Source organism: Pelmatolapia mariae, linkage group LG7, assembly GCF_036321145.2.
Source record: "Pelmatolapia mariae isolate MD_Pm_ZW linkage group LG7, Pm_UMD_F_2, whole genome shotgun sequence".
NCBI classification, from domain to species: Eukaryota; Metazoa; Chordata; class Actinopteri; order Cichliformes; family Cichlidae; genus Pelmatolapia; species Pelmatolapia mariae.
In genome coordinates this window covers 47,252,765-47,268,471 of record NC_086233.1, presented here as the reverse complement: position 1 = coordinate 47,268,471, position 15,707 = coordinate 47,252,765, and the positions used below count along the sequence as shown (strand labels likewise).

The 15,707-nt window shown below is 39.2% G+C and overlaps 1 protein-coding gene and 1 long non-coding RNA gene across 4 annotated transcripts in view; one reads left to right on the top strand and one right to left on the bottom strand.

Moving 5' to 3' along the window:
- LOC134631218 (A disintegrin and metalloproteinase with thrombospondin motifs 20) overlaps positions 1–15,707 on the bottom strand; it is a 77,335-nt gene that overhangs the window by 11,926 nt on the left and 49,702 nt on the right. The window contains exons 25-28 of the mRNA XM_063479326.1: positions 13,481–13,645; positions 11,764–12,033; positions 10,461–10,622; positions 10,077–10,253 (exon numbers count right to left, since the gene is read on the bottom strand). Of these exons, the coding sequence (XP_063335396.1) occupies positions 10,077–10,253; positions 10,461–10,622; positions 11,764–12,033; positions 13,481–13,645 (774 nt within the window). The remainder of the gene's footprint in view (positions 1–10,076; positions 10,254–10,460; positions 10,623–11,763; positions 12,034–13,480; positions 13,646–15,707) is intronic.
- On the top strand, positions 1,191–7,671 carry LOC134631219 (uncharacterized). Of its 3 annotated transcripts, none has more exons than XR_010094380.1 (5): positions 1,191–1,468; positions 2,225–2,395; positions 3,345–3,400; positions 3,716–3,793; positions 5,033–7,671. It is a non-coding gene; the product is annotated as an uncharacterized LOC134631219 (long non-coding RNA). The 3 variants fall into 3 exon arrangements; XR_010094379.1 differs by having other exon boundaries at positions 1,193–1,468; positions 2,342–2,395; positions 4,422–7,671; XR_010094378.1 differs by having other exon boundaries at positions 1,194–1,468; positions 2,342–2,395.

The following is a 15,707-nucleotide window of genomic DNA, read 5'->3' as shown; positions in this document are numbered from 1 at the left end:
CATGTAAACATTTCTGTACAGAAGTTCCTCGAAAAGTAAGTCAACTGAAAATAAAGTTCTTAAGCACTGAAAACCAGAAGAGATTGATTTTTTTAAGGCAACCACATTCTGTTAACCAGAAATCTCATTCATAGGCTCTCTTGTATCGTGGATGAATTAACCCATCAAAATGGGAACATGGCCTCAGATCAATATGCATAAACAATCGCATTTAATGCAAAACTTAAGGCCTCAACAGAAGAACACCCTTTTAGAGCAGCCTCTGCTGCTCTAAAAGCAGGGATTGCTTTTAGATCAGCAGAGGCACGGGAAGCAGGGACAAGGGATGCAATGCAAAGCACACTGTAGATGCACACGCAAGACATTCATCTGGCACCAATAAGGAACTTAGATACACTTCAGGAAATCTAGACAATGAGGCAAGAGGAGGCAAAAAAAGGCATGAAGAATAAAAACCAGACACACCAATAAAAAGATCTGAAATGGCCTTTGTCTGAGATGGTACAGACAGCAATTAGGGTGCCTATTTCTGCTTGCTGAGTGAGTGCCTGTATACAAAGCCACTCCGAATAAATGGGATGCTAGAATCAAATACACCAGATGAGATGTTGCCTTAGCATTTTTTCCAGTCCAGATAATGAACATTATATTGTACTGTCCTCTAATTATGATCTCAGATTATTGCATAACTCAGAGGTGGTGACCTATGGGCTTTGCAGATGTGGAGTTTGTGTTTTTCTTCACATTCTGGGAGGTAGAGGAATGTTTTCCTGTTTAAACAATCTAATAATCATATGCTCCATTCAAAGCCTTTCAACAAAGCCACCTCATCCTGCCTTTTCTTCGTAAGTATGGTGCGGGTAGTGGTTGACACTGCACACACACGCATCATACACATTGTAATTATCAAGGCATTTTAAACACAGGGCCCGCTCAGCTGACAGACGACATCAAAGCTGAGGGCCAGAGCCTGAGTGACTAGTCCCCAAGCACGGCAGATTCACATACCTGCTGCACGCTCACAAAAAAGGAAAACAGAACTCCCCTTTACCTCAGACAAGAGCAGAGAGAGGCAAACAAGTTGGAGGGGGGGAATGAGGAGTGGGGCTGGCCCCTCCTCATTCTTGTAAAAGAAGCAGGAAGAAAGAGAAAGGCAAAAAAAAAAAAGGGGTAGGGAAAAAAAGGAAATCACAGCCATACGAGCTACGCTCCCCCAGCTGAACTGTATCTGCGTTTTAACAGTGGGAGAAAAGACATTATATGGCATCGCGCTCCTCCCGCAACCCTGCCAGCCTCATCTGTCAGCCATTACTTAATCATGGCCGATAACACAGAGCACAGAGAGCTGGCACAGCGCGTGGGACCAGAAGACAGTTTCACCTCTGAGAGCAAGAGGAGGGCAAGGACTCAGGGACCTCTGATTCAGTGATCTACAGCTGGGTTGCTTCACTCACCAGCACCCACTCAGGTAAGACCATTTTCCCGATCATTCAGCCTGCTGCTTGTCTTTTATATCCTGCATTTGTACAGTGTCAAACTTAAAATGTATGTTTTATTTTATTTTCTTGGTGGAAAATTCATAAACACACATACTTATGTTAGTTTTTAGTGCCTTTTACTGATGAAAAATTGCTTCATCTGAACCTCTACTTATGTACTGTATGTTTTATTAGTTGTGTTGGACTTCTAGTATTATTCAGGTGTGCTAAGGTGTAGCAGTGTTTTGAATACAGGTTCACAGTTCCTTGGGAAAAACGTATAAATCAACAGGTCACACGGGAGGGAAATTAAACCCTCTTGAGACAGATTTGCCCTCCCACGTTGTCCCAGCAATTAATTTCAGATGATTTGGCGGGCTAAGCCCACTGTAATCCAGTGAGGTTCATTTAGGCACGATGTGGATTACTCTAAAAGGGAACGACTCAACAGCTTTAGATTTGGCAGTTGGAAATCAGCCAAATAAAACAGCTTTTGTTAAACAAGTTTTCTTTTTTTCCCCATGCATAACAAAACCTCTCCAGAGGAAGACATAATTAATATTTACAGCCACATGTAACAAAGAGGCAGCTTTTCATTATTTTGCTGAGTGACTCTAAAGCAGCCTTTTTGAGTTGATCAAGATTCACAGTTCTACCACAAATCGCATAATTGAGTGCTAAACCAAACCCAGCTAATTCATGCCATTTTTCTCCTTTTTTGCATGCTACAAAACTACAAAATGCAGACCTCTGATTTTGATTAAGTGAACACTATGATTTCATATGGATGCATTTCTTGCAACTCCAACTGGATAATCGAACTGATATCAGATAGCTTTTTGTGCATCAATGCCTTTGTCTAGGACTGGCAGGCAGAAACCTCGAGATGATCCAACCCACTGCTTTAATCTAAACAGGTAAGCCAACAGAACACATGGAAATTGTTAAAACGCCCCAGGGAACCTTGACTGTAGTTTAAAAATGTGTCACACTGCTAATAAATGGATATGACCTTGCAGTACCTTGCAGAGAGGAAAGAAAATTCCACAAAACCAAGTAACCACCTCGCTCAGACAGACTAGTTTGTCATCATGGCCTTAAGCAGCAAACATTTACTGCTGCTTGAACTATAATTATGAGATGAAGAGGTTTTGTTTGGCGATAAAAGCAGAATTCAGGTTTGTTTTATGTCCTTCTAAATCCATCGAAATTTGTCTGCATGCTGCATGCAGAATTTCAGCTTTTTTCTTAGTGTAATATATCATCATAGTAGCTTTTTTAATTAAACCAAACTGGATCATAGGACAATAAACAAAGTATATCTTTCGCGTTTAAAATAGCTTTGTAGATATAAATCCTAACAGAGGAACAGGGACAATTATGGTGTTGTATATTGACTACAGTAAGTGGTTCTAACTGAATACACATCTTAAAATGTGAGGACCATGGTTGCATTCCAATCACATTGCAGCATGCTCAAAATGCAAGGGGATGGTAATACCAAGCATATGGCAAACTGTAGTCGCATACAGTCTTCAAAGGAGCTCAGTGCTGACCTGGAGGAAGAACAGAGTGTGGAATCATACTCTCAAGCACATGTTGTCAAGGCTGAGTGATAAAGTATCACTCAGTTGAGCAAAGTTGACTTGTCCTGATTAACCATGCTAACCCAGCAGAGTCTTAATCTGGTAGGATCCTTTTAATAGGTGGGAACTAACCAAACGCTGACATAGTTGACATAGCGACATGTCTTGAGTAACTATGTTCTTGGCATGCAGCGGGACACACCAAGTTCAGATAAGGAGAAGAGGAAGACGTGGTGTCACAGAACATTCAGGCTTTTCTGTTCATGGTCTTGTTTTTCAGGGAGGTTTCAGAGACAGAAGCCAAAACAACACATGTTATCAACATGGGAACAGCTGGTAAGAGTGGCGTCATGGGGCAAAAGAATGTCAAGAGTCATAGATCTTTTCTATCCAACAGGCTAAAACACCCAATCAGACTTCTTCATCCTAGTTTCATTGATTTATGCTGAACATCCAACTCCAACCAAGTTTATAAGATGCTTTGAAATAAGAACAATGACAATGCACATACAGTATATGAAGATGAGACTGCAGTTCAATATATTGCCATAACAAGTGATGAATTTGAAATATTGGAAGTTGATTTTGCCATATTATTCATTCATGGATGCAGTTGACTTTATAATGTGGAAATCATTTCTGTCTATCCAGTTTTTGACAGACGTTTTGACGCAAGATCCACATTGAACTTCCAAATGGCTAAAACTAAGCACATTCTGACCTAAACGTGTAAGTATGAACTTGCCATAAAGTGTTAAATAAACAGCAGGTTGAGCGGCATGTACAACAGTTTCCAACGCAATTTCCTTTTCAAGTCAACACCACTCAGATAGAATATAACAAGTGACATAAGGAAAAAAATGGACTATCCAGTCAATTTTTCCAACTCTAAAGATTCCACAAAGACATTTCTCAATGAGCTTGTTAAACATCCTGCAATGAGCGCTATAATGAGCACAGCCAAAAATGAAGAGTAGTCATATAAACATAAGAATAAAGCAAATTCTTGATGGCACAACTTGGAAAAACACAAACAGCAGATCAGTTACAAGTCATAAAGTAGTGACCTGTGACACGGGGCAGCCAAGTCAAACTTCCTCTTCCTGCTAAATGTTACGCAGCTGCTTTTCTGTCTGTCATTACAAACAGCAATGTATGGAAAAGAGAAAGATCTGAACCTTTCAATTTTTTCTAGGAAAAAGAAATGTACAAGGAACTGATGCAAAGGAATCTTACACTTAATGCATATTTTCAAAGTGGTATTCAGTTTTATTTTTAGCCTTTGTGTGGAGATTGCCTTGTTTACCTTATAAATTGTTTTTCTCTCTTTCACCATCATTTTCTTTTTGTTTTGTAGCTCTCCAACACTGTACCTCATTTTAGCCAAGTCCAAGGATGGTATCAATTCTTAGCAAAGGAAAATTTTTTACATACAATAGGAATCAAGACAGAAAGTAAATAACAACAATAAAGGAGAACAGATAATAGTCAGGTCTCAGAGTTCCTCCATCAATCCAAATGCATCATGCAGGGGTCATGTGGTGAGGTGGAATTAACATCCTTTATAACTTAAAAAAGAAACAGAACTACCAGGTGGTGATACAGCACTTACAGTAGAGTCTGATCAAAAACATATTTAGGTTTTTATTTTAGCTAACAAAACAAAGCGCTATTCGCTCTCTGTTACTGAAACTGAGCTAGAACACAGTATCAATCATTATCGCACCCACAAGAGGGGAAACAGCTCCATTTCACTTCATCACTTGATAGCATCGACATGCCCAAACATGAACAGGCCCCATTAAGTCTGTGGTGGTAGCCTCATGTGAGAGGACTTTTCATGTAAGTGGAGTCTATGAAGTAACTCCTGTGGGTTTAAAAACACTTCACAATGCTTCGCTTAAAGGAATGAGAAAAAGCAGATGTTTTGTACCTGTGTGAAAACACGATCATGTCTCTGCCATTCAGCCAGCCCGGAGAAGACCAAATTAAACGCTTCCAGAGACCTTCAATCCCTGTCTCCTCTCTGTTCATCTCACTGCATCAGCTCCCAAGCTGGATCACCCACAACAGCTACGCTCACTAAATGGACTCTTTATTTTCTTTCAGTAGCTTTCACACACTCACTGTGCTTCAGCAGGAGCAGGAACGGCATTAATAGACTTCTCCTAACTACTCATTAAACTAAACTAGATCATGACGATACTTGTGCAGCAACCTGCAAAGATATCTTCTGACATCATCTCACAGCATCAGTGCCACCTAAATCTTAGCGGTTTGCCAAAATGTGTAAGGCCAGTGATTGATCCTTTATGTTAAAGTCTTTTCTCAGATACCAATTTAGCACACACAGCAATGATTGTTCTAGTGAGAAGCACCAGGAAGCCGCTGCTCCAATAACCTAAACTCAACTAGCACACGGGCAGCATAAGGAATCACAAGGCTGATGATGTCACAAACAACTGCCCCCAAAGTGACAGGTTTTGCAAGATGTTTCCCCCTGTTGCCCTCAAACTGGAGTCAAGTATGTCAATGCTCTACATGTGGATTTCATTTGAAGCAGCATGATTAGCGTGCAGACGCTTTACTGTGATCCCCCCTCCATGGGAAACCCACACTCGACGGGAAATGGTATGTTTTTGTTAACAACAAACAGGCATAAATCACATAAGTGGTGCAACACAGCCGTATCACTGGTCCTTACACCCAGCTGACATCAAGATTGCTTTTAAGGTAATTACCATTAGCTAATGATATTTATGTTCCTAAAAGTTTATGTTGAACTGTGTGCCTGAAATCCGGAACCTGTACAATAAATGTGGTAATTGTTTTGTGTCTTTTTCTCTTTTTAAAATACTCTCTGATGGCGTGTATTGGGAAAATGAATATGACAGTAACTGATCAGTCAGACCTTTCTGGTTACTTACAACAGATTAATTTATCAAGATGTGTTTTTTAATATGTAGAAGGTGCCAAAAAGGAAAACAAAAATAAAATCAAGGGCACAACAAGCAAGATTAGTGTCTGAGATTAAGTCTCAATCTGAAAAGGTGAGTTTTGAAAAGTCAGTTTAAGGGTGTAAACATTTTATAAATCGAGAGGCAGAGAGCTCATTTATGAATATTTCCAAGATGGTAGTATGTAGTCAGGTTTATTTCCAGGATTGTTTTCTGGTTTAAATATATTGAGAGGGCTTGATTAAAATGGATGGCATTTAAGGGTGTCTCCGCAAGATTACAAGGATTTTAATAATAGTCTCTTATGAAATGTTTTGACAGAAAAAAAGTGAGATACGCTTGAATATATTTGATTTATGACGTAACATATAACAACTAACATATACACTACTGCTCCAAACTGATATGTATAAAACTGATGGTTTAAAATTATAAAAAAAAGATTTGGTATATACTACAAAGGTAAGATGCTTTTACATAAGGTAAGATAAATCCAAAGCCATGAGCAATATTGGAAATGTTAATTAAAACAACTGCCTGCCCCCCACCTCCCCACCACACTGCTTGATCTCTATCTGGCCTCTAAGCATCTCCTATTTCACCTGAACAAAAAAGGTTTGTTTGTATGAACAATAAGTACGTTTTGAGTCTCTCAAATCATTGTGAATTCATAAATTATATAACAGTTTATGCATTACAGAAGATGAATAGATAATTGTAATTTTGAATAGAAAAAGACTCAATGATTATTGTGTTGTGTACATTGATGCTTTGTAGGTCAATAGTTAAAATAATCATTTACTTTTAAAGAAAGAAGTAAAGGAGTAATTCTGGCATATTGTGGGTTATTTGAAGCCTTTGTTGAAATACTAATTTAAATATAGAGTTTGACAATACTTCAAAGATTATAATTGCCTGCATTTTGCAAATAGTGTTTGGGTGTTTTTTCAGAATTTCTACTCCTTTCTCCAAAAACTAAACAAGACTTGCCAGAAAAAATTAATACCAATTATTGTTGCGGTTTAAAAAAAAGAAAAAAGATAACATTACACTGTCTCCAGCCAAATGCATTACAGAGAGCACTATTAATACAATGGTAAACAGATGTGCCACCCAGCGCTAAGGTTTAATTTGGACTCTGCATGTTTTTCTCCAAAGAGATTAGAGAAGAAAATGTTAAAACACATAAAAGGGAAAGGGCCTGGAGTGTTATTACACTGTAATGTGCCAAGGTATGTGAAACACTATAGATACTATAGAAGCAAAGTTTAAGTTTTCCCCCCAAAGATTAAATTATTTAAAGGATTACTGAAAAACAAAACAGTAAAGTCAAATTGAGGGTCAAATACCAAAATACCCCTAATGGCCCACAGATCACATCTTTTCTATGGGGTGCTGTACGTTAACTTTGTACATAAACTGTATGTGTATTGCATGTACACAGTATGTAGAGCATATAAATGTACTGTATATAAAAAGTCAGTGCACATGAAAACAAACTCTTTTTAAAGTCAGTTGCTATTTACCTTACCCCTTGCAAAGCAACGTGTTTTTTTCTGTATTGCTGTTCCTTGTGCAACATTTTTGGCTTTATGACATTCACTAAAGTCCAGTGTTGTTTTTTGTTGTTGTTTGTTTGTCAATAAAATATTACAGTGAGAAACAACACAAATTTCACAGTTATGTTTCTTTAATGTTCTTTACAGTTGGAAACAGCTAATTTAACATATTTATATATTTCGCATGTGAATGAAATAAATAGCAACAAGAACAACAACGTACCAAAATATGCAAAATAAAGCAGAGTTGGCCCTTTGGGTTTGTGCAACTTTGCACCACAGAGTTTAATAAAACGACTGGGGGTGAAACTGCCATGGGTGAGGAGTCTCGGTTGTAGTGGAAAGTCTTCACACAAATACGCAGGGAGAGAAGCAAAAAAAAAAACACAAAAAGAGGGAGACTGTGATCCTCCTCCACTGGGAAGGATACCAACATAAACAGAGACCAAGCTGCAACACTTCACCTGAAATATTTGTCATGATAATTTTATGTTGGCTTAATCCAAATGTAACTCGGAGGATTTACACATGTCACAGTGTATAACTGGTAATTAAGCGTTAGTGGAAGCCTGACTCTGCAAATATAGATTCAATCCCTGCACGGTGTGTGTAAGTCCAACACATACTCAGACTGTATATGGCAAATGCACTGTGTTTACCTGGATAAGTTTCAAAGTGTTCACAGTTTACGTTACTAATACCTGACTGAAGAGCTGTCTTTTACTGAGTTAAACATTTCAAGTCTTTCATCCATATTAAGGTTGAATGTGTGCCTAGTTGCGCCTGTAATGACACAAACACGCCTTCACTTCAACATTACTAACGAAAGATGAAATGTTAAAGAAAAAATGGCTTCAAGGTTCGGGTGTTTAGTTGCTCTTTAAAGATTATAACAATAAGAGCAGCAAACATATTTCTGAAATAATATTTAGTCTTCATACTAATATATAACATACTTTTCACCTGACAGCCGAATTTGGAAATGATGTGGCTCTTTGAACATGTTGCCTCTCAGTGTAGCAGAGTGAACACAAAGACCAAAGCAGAATTTGGTCTTTGCATACTTTGCTTACTTTTTTTGTACGTAAAAAAAAGACATTAATAACCCTCCAAATGCAGAATTATTTGGCGGACGTGTGAAAAATGTCAAATAATTCAAGTGAAGCATTACACAAGTCTAAACTGCAACAAAATATTAAAGCTGCAACAATTAATAATACACTGTAAACAAATAAATATGATTCATTTGAACGAAATCCTTCAGAAATAAAACTGGCCAAAGGATGAAAGAGAAACAACAACAATCGAATGTAATTTTACACAAAGGAGGTATCTGCGTGCTTTCTTTGATCAACAATAATAATGAACTTCTCAATGGTTTTGATTTACTGCACACTGACTAAGCTGAACTGATGCTATCAACCAGAAACAGAATAAATAAATTATTTCTAAGCCTGGAAATATGATAAAAATTCAATCTTCACAATACCGATAAGTCATCAATATTTAAAATTAAGTTATTAGCACCTTATTATGATAACGTATCCCCTTCTAACTGGAAGATGAAGTATACACAGTGAGAACTGGGACATGTCTTTGGAAAGTATGGAATTCTCCTGTGTGACGTACACTACATCATATATTAAACAACCTTTACTATAATGCCACTTGTTGAAAAACTTTGCATTTTAATTTTAGGTTTTAAATATCATTTCAAAACGGCCTTTTACGTCCTTTTGTGAAATTCTCTTTTTTCCCTTAAACATTACTGCATATATTTTCAGTTTAACCCAACAGAGATGCATTAAAATGTAAGTCAAAACAAATGATGGAAAATATTTTCCTCTGTACAAAATGTCATTATTCATTGAGAGACACGAGAGGTTTGACCAAGAGCACCAGCGAAATATTAAATATAACCAGCTACTTGCAAAATATCATCATACTGTACAAAAATACATATACAAAATGCACTGATAGTCGTTGTTGTTGCTGTTCAATAAAGGTCATAATATTAACTCTTATACACAAATATACACTTGTGTACTTTGGGCACAGGGTGAAGACAGCAATAACAACATAAATCATTTACTTCACGCCTCATGTATAAAATAAATATTTTCTGGAGTTAGAAATATATGGCATTGTTAGACAGCACTGTCCTGATTTATATGTTTTAATTTGGAGCCTTGGCTCATAAATGGGATCCATGTGTTTTTAATGATTCCCTAAGTGGAGCAGCATTGTTTTGGGTATGTTTTTCCTCTTTTTTTTTTTTTTTTTAACTGTAATCAGCCCCATGCCACTGCAGGGCCCATCTGGGTGGGCTCGAGCTGGGTAGGCAACAGTGGTGCGAGATAACCCAGCTCTTGCTTCAGAACCTTTGATAGTTTCAGGCTGAAAACACACTGAGAACGCAGATCTGAAGTAAATGCAGCACACACCTCTCTTGAGGAAGAATAAGCACTGAAGGTAAATTAGTTAGCACTATCATACCGGCTTCCATGGGTCACGGTGCCAGGAGGCAGAGCCTGGGCAGGACTGCAAGTTGCACTGCTCCATGTCAGGTGGCTTGTCTAGGATGTCACAGTTGTAGTCATTGAGCCTCTGTCCATTGGGCCTTTGACATACCACCAGGCGAGTTCTCCTTCCTCCACCACAAGTTTGGGTACACTGAGGGGAACAGCAAACAAAATGTTCTGTTTTTCAGATTCCAGATCAGTTTGCTTTGACTTACAGAGACATGACTACCAAATTTTTAGACCAAGTCCCTCTTTGTGTGAAAAAAAATACACAAACACAAATGGGGATCGCATAAATGGTCGGTGGAAAACAAAAGAGATGAGCAAACTGCACTTCTAACTATAAATATGATCTCACCTCTCCCCAAACACCGTAGTTCCACAGAGGACAGGGCCCAGAATCACAGTTCTTGGACTCAGCAGGTTTAACCCTCTCATCACAGTAGTTGTTGCTGCGTCCATCAGCATCCTGACAAACAACCACCCGCCTCTGGAAGCCTCCTGCGCATGTGCTGGAACACTGGAGAGCAAACAAAATATGCAATTATATTCATACAATGATAATGATTAATTAAAAATGATTGGACTACCAAGCTCTTGAATTCACATCTAACATAAAACAAATGTAAAGTCTCTTTATAGAATCTATTTGCAGCAGTATCATGTTTACATGAGTCTAAAGAAGAAACTCCGAACTTTCAGTCTCCACCGCACCCATTATTTATGAAGTGTAAGAGTACATACATAATGCCACTAGGGACAATCTGAGTAAAAGTGACCCATATGTAACACTGCATTTGGTTTTACACTGATAACTGGTTGGAAACACATGAGCAATTTCATGCCAAATGCATGTAAAAAGTGCTTTTTAGATAACATTAACAATAACACTACTACCAACAGGGACTATCACACCTACACTGACCTTCCTCTACACATGCAAACACTATGCAGACGTAGAACTACCAAACAAGGTTAAAAGGATTAAAAGAAGAAATGAAACATGGCATTCTATCTGAATTTGGGCCAACACGATTCAAAGCCAAGTATATTAAGAGCCTCAACTGCCTCAAACTATTTGGATTTCTTCATGCTGAACTAATTTCAGCCAAGGAATCAAGGCACTACCTTTTGAATCTGTTAATAGGACCATTAAAAACAACACTTTTGATACCATATTGTTTTTTTGGTATTGCTAAATACCAGTCACTGACACTGACATGAAATATGACATATGCTATGTATACACTGCAGCCTTCAGTATTCCTTTTAAGCTGTCCATAAAGTCCTTTACCATGTATGGCCTTCTGCCCTGGGAAATGAAAACATCTGCTACCGCACTCCTACTAGATGTGTTCGCAAGAATGTGTTTACACACACACACACACACACACACACACACACACACACACACACACACACACACACACACACACACACACACACACACACACACACACACACACACACACAGAGGTCTCTCAACAACATGTTATATAGGCATGGTCTGCATATACACTTCTGGTTCTACATTAATATGAAAGCTTACTTTTGCTGTACATAAAAAAATACATTAAAAACCCTCCAAATGTATTAAAAGGAACCTTGACAAAATATATTTGAACCCTGCTATTTCTTCAACTATCTCATGCTGAACATACTGCGCCCCAAGGTCCTGTCCTCCATTGGTTGTCTGCTGAAGGCACATTCCAGCTGCTGTGCCCTGGGTGACGTCCTGGATCCTGAGGATATTCGTAGGGCTGGTCATTAATGCGTTGGCGGTGGTAAACAGAAGGACAGGGTGCAGCAGTACACTCCTGTTCTGTCACGGGCCTCTCATCCGAGTCACAGAAAGACTGGTCCACTGGCTGGGGGTAGCTGGAGCAAACCACTTGTCTGGTGGCTCTTCCTACACCACAAGTCACTGAACACTGTGGGAAGGTGTAGGAAGAGAGCCAAAGAGTTTTAAACAAAGGTGAAATAGAAGAGCTGTGATTTTGATGAGAAAAAAAATGCTTGGAAAAAAGAAAATCTACTGCATGTTCTGCAAAGCTCTGAGAACCATATGATGTTTTCATAAGACAGAAAAATGTGGGCTTTTGGATACCTTAAGAAAGAATCAATGTCGTCTTTCAAACCTCGCTACGTGTTGCACTATGAGAAGTGCCATCTTGTGTGACCAATTGCGGAAGCTCCACTACCACTGCCACTACTAGTCTGTCCAAGACAGACCAATCACCTCAAGGACACAGGTTCCCAGAACCCACTTTATAATAGCCCCTAGCCCCAAACCAAATATTCCTGCTTTCTTCCCTACAAAGATCACAAGAACTCCTCAGCAGTCCTGGGCCAAAATTATCCACCTTATGCTGATGCAACCATCAAGGTTAGACCATTAATGTGGGTATTTCTAGTTTAAGGATTAACTACTAAGTTATATTTGATGTACATATTTACATCAAGAGAATATATTCTTCTAGTAGTGGTTGTTGCATAACTGTAATACATCAAGTAGCTTGAGTTTTATGTTTGTTTAGCTATTGCTAGCTAAGCATTAGTGATTACTGCTACCACTGAATATTGTCAGGTAACCATTGGTGGCGTCTTGCCCTTGCCCAGCTGCTTGTGGGTTGACCCATCCCCTCAGGCATCACCTGGGAACCGTGGTTACACTAGTAACTAAACATTTTCTATATACTCCAAATGTCTGAATAGTGAATGACTGCTTACCCTTTTTTAAAATTTTGCTTTTGATCAATTTCAAGATTTTTTTTAAATTTATCTCTCTCATGACATTTTTGCTGGATGTTTTCCATTTTCTGAATTACATTTGAGCAGTGTTGTTTTCACTGATGTTCCCATGAACAGATTTGCAGTATTTCGTGGTGAGTTCTTTTGATGGGAAGCCCCCATGAGACTAAAAACATGAATACAACAAGAGTAGAAATCAACATTATGTGACATTAAAATGTAATGCAATTAGGGGGGGACAATGGGAAACTCCCTTTTAACAAGAAAAGTCCTCCCACAAAACTATGCACAGGGAAGGCAGCCGTCCGCCTTGACCAGCTGTGGTGTGCAGAGAGCAAAGAGGAAAAACATGATGACTGAGAAATCAACAGACAATATAGATTAATCAGGTTGGTCCCACCATAAACTGTAAATCAAAGAAATCTCACTTGGGTTCCAATAGTATCAGGAATTTGTTTTTCACGCAAGCAAATTCATGCAATAACTGCAACTCATCACTGACTCCACGCAAATGCTGGTTTACTGACGTCATGAACAGTGCTGTTTACAGCTCATTGTGTTTCAACATGATTTGAAAATTGTTGGAATCATCTGTTTCTATTTGACACAGCTGGATGTTTTACTTACAGGTGACCATTCTCCGGCATGCCATTGCCCACAGGGGCTGAAGCAGGTGGCAAACTCAGCGGGGCGGGGCAGGTGGGCGCAGTAGGATTCGTCTGCCACTCCTCCGTGGACATCACGGCAGCTGACATAACGAGCCCGCTTTCCCTTGCCACAGGACACGGAGCACTGCAGGACATGCACATACAAGCAGAGCTCTCTCACATGGAATATGAAAAAAAAAATCTTTCAACCTTGTTTGTTTTTTGTTTCTTGTTTTCAAAGCGATACCACCCACTGCACCCACTGAGGTATATATATATATATATATATATATATATATATATATATTACACATTATATTTCCAGGGAAAGATGCATTTTCGTGAACTTGGATTTTCACCAGTTATGCAAAAGTTATACCATACTATTTCTGGATGAACAACTCATACTTTTCCTCATATCTTTCTTATGTTTTCTTAGTTATATGATGTCAAACACAATATTAGAAAGTACAAACACAAGAGTGTTGAATACTGCATTTCCTCCTATTGCCACTTGAGGCTTCCTTAAAAAAAATCTCATCATAAATCTCGTCTGTGAAGCTTCTCAGTCATCCAGGTCATCGTAGTCTAAGGAGCTTGGAAAGAAAAGCGTCTGGACTTCTTTAAATTGCTTGAAGACATTTCACCTCTCATCCGAGAAGCTTCTTCAATTCTAAAGGGTCAAATGGTGGAGAGTCCCAGATTTGGGACTCTCATAAATGGCTTCTTTCACTGTGAAAGAAGCCATTTATGTCCACTGTGAGCGACCATCCTTGAACAGAGGCGGTGGTTTACGACACCAACTGTCTGCCATCTATAATCCAGTTTTGAGATCCCTTCCCAGACGCCTTAACGCCCACTCACATCCTGGGCCATCTGACCTCAGGAAATCACATGATAGGGTGGGGCCAGGTTTTACAATGAGCTCACCCGAAACCCTGGCTGATTGTGACCCACACCCGTTTTCACACCTTGGCTCAGGTGATTAGGTAGAGGACCATCAGGGGGTCCTTTGTCCCTCTTTGGGGGGAAACTCCCACAGGGTTTAAATCTGGGACTCTCCACCATTTGACCCTTAGAATTGAAGAAGCTTCTCGGATGAGAGGTGAAACGTCTTCAAGCAACTTAAAGAAGTCCAGATGCTTTTCTTTCCAAGCTCCTTAGACCATCATAAATCTCCTAACTTTACAGCAGAAACAAACATATTTGCAGCCTGGTAAATGGCCTGCATTTGTATAGCGCTTTACTTAGTCCCTAAGGACCCCAAAGCACTTTACACTACATTCAGTCATTCACCCACACATTCACACACTGGTGATGGCAAGCTACATTGTAGCCACAGCTGCCCCGAGGCGCACTGACAGAGACAAGGCTGCCGGACACTGGCGCCACCGGGCCCTCTGACCACCACCAGTACGCAACGGGAGAAGTGTCTTGCCCAAGGACACAACGACAGAGACTATCGGAGCCGGGGCTTGAACTGGCAACCTTCCGATTACAAGACGAACTGCCAACTCTTGAGCCACGATCGCCCCGTACAAAAAGGTTTTGGTCTCTGCTTTCTCTTCTTAACGACAGTCAATATTTTTCTTTTGTTTTCTTTATTATTTAAATTAACTTATTATTCATTATCATTATTGTTACTAATTCCCTCCTATTGGCATAGCCAATGTGTGTCAGCCCTTTTGTTAGCAGGTCCATTTTATCAGCGCTCTTTAAATAACAGTAACTCTGCTACAATGTGTGCTAGATCGAAAATTCTAATGGTTTTGTAAAGAAGGAAGGGTAAGCTTTACTGTGATTTTTGGTAGCACAAAACATTTAAAAGGTACTGCTGTCTGAACACAGGTAGAAAAATCAGCTCTAGATTTGTGTGCTTCACTTTACTGTAACCCCTCGACCATTTTGGGCTAGAGAGAAAATTCAAATGGTTCCCGAGAGATGAGAATTACAATACAAAATACATCCAGGAGTGCTGTATGACATGATGCTTATGATAAAGGGTTCAACTTCATCTAATTCAAGTCACTGATCTGGATCTTTTGGCCATGTTCAAAGTATTGGTGCCTAATTTCATTACAGTAATAACCCGGCGTTTTTATGCAGGAAAGGAGCAACTTTGTTATTTTTTTGAAACTTATATACTGTGACTTCTTCACCTTACAAATGAATTCATTGTCACTGGTATCCTGACATAACTCCCTCAG